The sequence below is a fragment of the Vombatus ursinus genome, unplaced genomic scaffold (genome assembly GCF_900497805.2).
Source record: "Vombatus ursinus unplaced genomic scaffold, bare-nosed wombat genome assembly UNPS02014832.1, whole genome shotgun sequence".
Lineage (NCBI taxonomy): Eukaryota > Metazoa > Chordata > Mammalia > Diprotodontia > Vombatidae > Vombatus > Vombatus ursinus.
This window is the reverse complement of record NW_020954610.1, coordinates 11,287,629-11,293,918: the sequence shown is the minus strand read 5'-3', so window position 1 is coordinate 11,293,918 and position 6,290 is coordinate 11,287,629. Positions and strand designations below refer to the sequence as shown.

The 6,290-nt window shown below is 31.8% G+C and overlaps 1 protein-coding gene across 1 annotated transcript in view; it reads right to left on the bottom strand.

The window, feature by feature from the left end:
* Nucleotides 1-275: 275 nt before the first annotated feature.
* LOC114025915 (TGF-beta receptor type-1) overlaps nucleotides 276-6,290 on the bottom strand; it is a 74,563-nt gene continuing 68,548 nt past the window's right edge. The window contains exons 8-9 of the mRNA XM_027839439.1: nucleotides 5,690-5,820; nucleotides 276-4,710 (exon numbers count right to left, since the gene is read on the bottom strand). Of these exons, the coding sequence (XP_027695240.1) occupies nucleotides 4,585-4,710; nucleotides 5,690-5,820 (257 nt within the window). The 3' untranslated portion in view covers nucleotides 276-4,584. The remainder of the gene's footprint in view (nucleotides 4,711-5,689; nucleotides 5,821-6,290) is intronic.

The window sequence follows — 6,290 nt, the reverse complement described above, 5'->3', positions numbered from 1 at the left end:
TTTCTCTAGTCTCTGCTATGTTTTTATGAAATATTTCTTGGGTATTTCCTGCCTTCTTTTTGTATTGCCCCCCCCCCCATTTACATGCTGCTTTTCTTGCTCTTACAAGACGATAAAGGAAAGCTGACCGTAAGAACAACAACTACTCAACCACCTTGCCTAAAAGTCCCTGCCCTCCACCTGTTTTATAAATATAAGTTTCTTAACAAGGAAGGCTCATTCCTGCTTGAGATCATAGTGTATGGTACAATTAACACACATTAAACTTATAATAATAGTGCTTGGAAAAAGAGTAGTTTATTTGCATTGCTTTAACCTTTCTATTGTAGTGTTAAATGCTAACATAAGCATTACTCTTCTACTTCCTACTTACAAATCCATTTTGGGTAGGTACTACAAATACAATATATAATTTCCAAAATCTTACGGGGAAATGTAGTTTGTGATTTTTTTTTTGTCATCTGTATAAGCTTTGCAAATTTAATCACCTAAAATGTAAATTTTATACAGGTCATAATTTGTACATCTCTAGAAGGGCATATGCTATATTGAAAGCCACAACAATTTGCAAAAATACAATAAAATACAGAAAATAGAAAGGATAGATGGTGTCATATGGGGCACAATTATAAACAGTACCATTGGAGTTGTAAATTTAGCGATATAATACCCATAGTTTATAGAAACAACTGCAAATCAAGAGAATGTTCTGACAAATATTAAAACATTATATACACGATGAGGTAAATGTACCTTGGTCTTTCAAGAGGTAATTTAGGTTTAAAGCAAATGATATATTGAAGCATTTTCTTTACATGTAAATTAACACCAAATACCTCTATAATCATTTTCAATGGCACGATGTGAAAAAGGATATAAAAAATGGTTCATGACTTATTTTACAAATTTTGTTTAGAAAAATTAATGAAAGCTTTATGCTCTACAAAGAGTCAAATGTTATTAGCCACATTTTTAAAGGTATAACAACACACACAAAAATTTAGCATTGGAGTGAAAAGTGCCAATGTTGTACTATCATCTCTGAAACATTCAAGAAATCCAGCATTCTAGCATACAGAAGTACTCCAGCATTCCAAATGGTTCCTCGAAGCATCAGTGACAGTCCAATCCAGTACCACTCTTAAAGAACTGAAATCATCTGAGAACTGTCATTTCCTTTTCAACTAGACTAGAAATCTGCTAAATTGGAACAAGAATCTTCTCTCCCATTTGCCAAACAAAAGAAATACCTGTAACATTTCACTTTCAATCACTGGTTCAATAAAAGGACATGAATGAAATATTAATGAAACATAGCAAAAAGTAACAGATTTTGTTCTACTATTTTTGCTCACACTTTTAATCTGCATAGCATACCTTTTTTGAGTAGGAACTAGGAAACATTGGTTTACATAATCCAAAATAACAGGCTAATTAACCCTTCCAAATTTAGTTTAAGGGAAGGTAAATTTAGTATTTATTACAGAAATGTCCATTCTTGCTTAGTGTAGGCACTTTTTGATTATACAATGAACCTGGTTGAGGCAAAGGCATAGTTCCCACACCACTACTGGATCTAGAGTCTCCCCTGTGCTTTCCATGATTTCCAGCTCAAACAGCACTGCCACAACTGGCAACCTCTGTCATATCCCCAAATCTCATACAAGTCTGTGGGAGTTTCAGGGTGGAGAGCTCCACTCAGAAGGCTATGATCTGTTGGTAGATTTTAATAACATCTGGTTAATCTGAAAACTGGTTGCCACTATCATGCCTCACTCACTGAGAATTAAAGGATGTTGTTAAACAGTGGACAACTTCAGTCAGCAACCATAAGCTGATTCCAGGAAAATCCAAAGAAATTCATTAGGAAAAAGTTGTAGACTCTAAATTAAAGAGTTGGCAAAGAGTAACATTGTAGATCTGGTGCTGCTTGAGGACACAACAATATGCTCTGTTTTGTAGCTCCCTTTCCAGGTTGGGGATGGGGTTTTTGGACAGATGACATTTTAACTCGTGTTATCTATTTTTAGGATTAAATATATGAAACGTAAACAGCATGCAAGAAGGCAACTGTTTCCATATTATCAAACTAACACCTTCAGGCTATTTTCACTTACAGTTATTGCCTCACAAATGTTCATTTTTACTTTTAAGACATCTTTTCCAATATTAGATAATTTGGGGTTATGTAAACTATCATTGGCCCAAACAGCAAGTTGTATTCATAAATAAAACTATGTTAGAACCTAATAAAGAAATTTACTAATTGAAATCCCTGATTTAAGAAAAGTATATCTATGCCTACTATGCCCAGGTAGCCAGGAACAGTCTAATGTTAATTCAACCTTCCTTCTAATGATATTAAATATGTTCTTTGTTGAAATTTTACCCTTTACAAATCATGAAATCATGCACTATAATTTTTTAATTAGACAAGAAATTTTGGTATATTCAAAAATGATATAAAATCCTTTAAATGATAAAATGTATTGGTCCCCTGAATTTAATAAAAGCAAATGAATTGAGTTTACAAATCTTAATTTTTTAAAGTGTTCACAAAGCTAGATGTACCTATTTCTTGTTTAATAATATAACAATTACAAAAATGAATTTCCCAAACTTTTTTTGGGATAACTACAGGGAAAAAAAAAAGCCCAAATTTATGCAAATTAGAATACTATGCTGTATGTATGTATGTATGTATGTATGTATGTATGGCTACTAATTATGGTTTCGCTCACAATGTATTTAAATAAGTGAAATAAATGCAAAATCTGTAAATAACATGTCACTTAATTCTAATATTACTTTGGTTTTGGACTAACTGTCTCTCAAATTTGTCCTGTCAGATTTTAAGAGACAAGATATTGCAATGCACCTCCTATTCAGTTGCATGGCTATCATTTTTAAAATAAAAATACTATAAAGTTATTCCAATTATTTATTTTAAAATGGATAACACTATAAATTCAAAGACAACTTATTACAGTTATCTTCAGGGGTGTCTTTTAGAACTGGATAAATGACAGTGATTAAATGAAAACTGGGAAAACACTGAAAAGATTTTAAAGCACTGGAAGAAAAGGACAGCTATAAACTCAACTCATTAATTTGAAGTCTATGACAAATTTACTTTATGTACTTGATTTAAAAAAACATTTATGAATGTTGAAATTCACTCGATACTTTCAGATTTTTCTGTCTTAAACACCAAGTGGTAAATTAAATTCAAATACATATTAAGCATGTTGTAACATTCTGCTCATATTACACAGAGGAAAAGTTGAATTAAAAGCTTCGTCACCTTCCAGGTTCTAACCATACCTCAGAAAGCACTCTAGCTTCAACTTGATTACAAAAATATCAACAGAAGCCACAGGACAAGTTTACTTTTACTTAACTGGTGCACTTGTATCTTGCACAACCATTATCTTTCAGCCTATAAATTGCTTTCACTTTTCTAAGGGAAAAAAAAAAATCTGCTGAAGTTTAACAGTGTGGTAATTACATTGTTAAAAAAAAGTTTTTGATCAGATAAAGAAAAAAAGTTTATAGAGCCACACACAAACACCTTTTTACAAACAGCTAAATATAGCAAACTTTCCCTTTTAAAAATTAGTCTTTATGCTCATTTTAAATTATTAAAGTACTATAAGCATCTAAAGAGTGCCACTTGATTTAAAAAAAAATTCTACAGATATTACAATTAAAACTCAATAGCACATTGTTAAAATGTGACCATAACTAAATTAGCTAACTTTAATACTATCTAATTGCCATAGTGGTTTAAAAGCATATTTTGGTAAGATTTTTAAGAATGGTATAATTATATGCCAAAAATACTATATATTTTCAATTAGCTAAATTAACCTTTTCAATTTAGCCTCTGTAGATCTGATTATGCAAGTAGACTTTCTACAATTTTACTAATTTGAATTATAAAGACACAGAAGTGGCACATACTGGTATAGTACAATTTCATTTTGAAGGCTTGTGATTCTGAATAAGTGAAATAATAGTATACAAAATATAACTGCATAAATTAAGTTCTCTTAGATGAGGTCATTTTAAAATTCAAATAAGAATTTTATAAGGGTAGTTCAGTTTTAAAAGATCCTGAAAATTAAACTGCAGTACATTCAAAGTCTGAATCAAGGATAATTTTAGTGGTTCAGAATACTTTGAGATTGTACTAACCAGGATTAAATCACTTACATTAATAATAATGTCCTGTACAATTCAGCTCCCCTTTTTAAAAAGATAAATCTTTAGCAGAGTTAACTAAAGTTAAGACTGGCAATCAACTTTTAAAAAACAACTTTCATGTTAATAAAAATAAAGAGACTACACAACTTTTTTTGTAACTGTCCCGGGAAAGAGGTGCTCATAGTGCACAGAAGAACCCACACAGCTTCTCCTTGGGTCCACAGTAATCCTGGGGGTTAGTAATCCACTGTTACTTCCATGTTTCAAAAGGAGGCAATATCCTTTTGTTCCCTCTCAGTGAGGTAGAACAACTGACCTTCCAAATGAAAACCCAGGAATAGATATGGATCTAGAGTGTTATTCGGCGGACACGTTGAATTACATTTTTATGCCCTCCTGTTGACTGAGTTGTGATAATGTTTTCTTAATACGTAAAGCTGTAAGCCTCGCTGCTCCATTGGCATACCAACATTCTCGCATAATTTTGGCCATCACTCGCAAGGCCTGCAGGAACGGGAAACAAAATCAATACTTTCAAAGGTGATCCAGACAATAACCTTAATACTTTTGATTAGAGGCACATACTGTGATGTTAAGAGGCATAAATATATAATTTTATGAAGAGGATAAGAATGGATACTGTATCCATTTTATAGAAGAAGAAATGTAGGTACAGAGAGCTAAAATGACTGGTCCAAAATCACATACTTTATATCCCACAAAATTTAAATGTTTCAGTTTTTAAACTTAAAAACAGAATTAATCTAATTTAATTCTGAATTTTCTAATGCAATATTACAAAACTTACAGTTATGTTAATTTTGAAGATCTTAGTCTAAATACTACTTTCAAAAGAATGTTATAAGCTCCAGTCATCACGGCTCATTAACAAAATGCTAATTAACCTCTCCAAAGGAGTTCATGATCTATTTGACTATGATAAAAGTACTTAGATAACCAAGAGAACTACTCAATAGATCTATACTGAATGGGAAATATACTGTTTGGCATACCAGCTCCATATCTTACTCCAGGTGTATTTATGAAAAGAAATAAACATCAGGATAGTGATAGTAAAATTGCATGCTCACACTGTCTTTAACCAAGCATCCTATTCAAAAACGTTCAAATATCTCTACTAGAGATCTGCATTGGAAATAAGAGCTGAGATGTTAGGTTCTACTAGTTCTTCCACAGCAGTCTTGGTAAAACGGCAAAAAGGGCAAAAGGAAGTTAATGATTTAAGATACTAGCTGTGGGAAGGCTTAAGTAGGTGTGTCTTCAAGCAGTATGACTTGTTTTGAAATACTGTTCTGTACAAACTAGTGTCCAACCGAAATGTCAATGGCCATTTATCTCCATGCATTTAAATTAGTTCATATGTAAGTCATTTTATTATAATGCTTGTCTTCAATACAAAAAATGGAATTTTCCCTAAATATTGGAAGTTCAAAATTATACAGTAATTATAAATAATACTTACTTCACAACTCTGCCATCGATTTGGAATATTTGGCCGTAACTTCTGTTCACAAACAACTTTCCGCATTTCATCTACTGATGGATCAGAAGGTACGAGATCATAATAAGGCAGCTGGTAGTCTTCATGAATTCCTATATCGTTTAAAAAATATATACAATTTATATACCTATAAAATAAGTACTATAAATTGCAATTAATCAAGGATAATTGTTCTTTGTTTACCATAACAAATTCTTTGGATTAGGGAAAGACACTTTATCTTTTAAAATAAAGGACATGTCAGTAACTCTAGGTCAAGTGACTGAACAAAAATAATGTAATATTAATTTTTGTTTTCCTTGGTTTGGGAAATTTCCACCACTAAGTCAACCAAAAGCAAAGGTTTTAGGGCTATAGAGAGGTAAAGTATTTGCACAGGGTCACACAACTACGATGTGTTAGAAGCAGGACCTGAACCTAGCTTCTAAGTTGAAGGCCAATCCTCTATCCATGCATTTATATTATCACATGAAAATAAAATTAATGGTCTGTGATATATGTGTATATAATATATATGTATCTATTTGTAGCATATATTTACATCCAGTAAAATGCACATTGC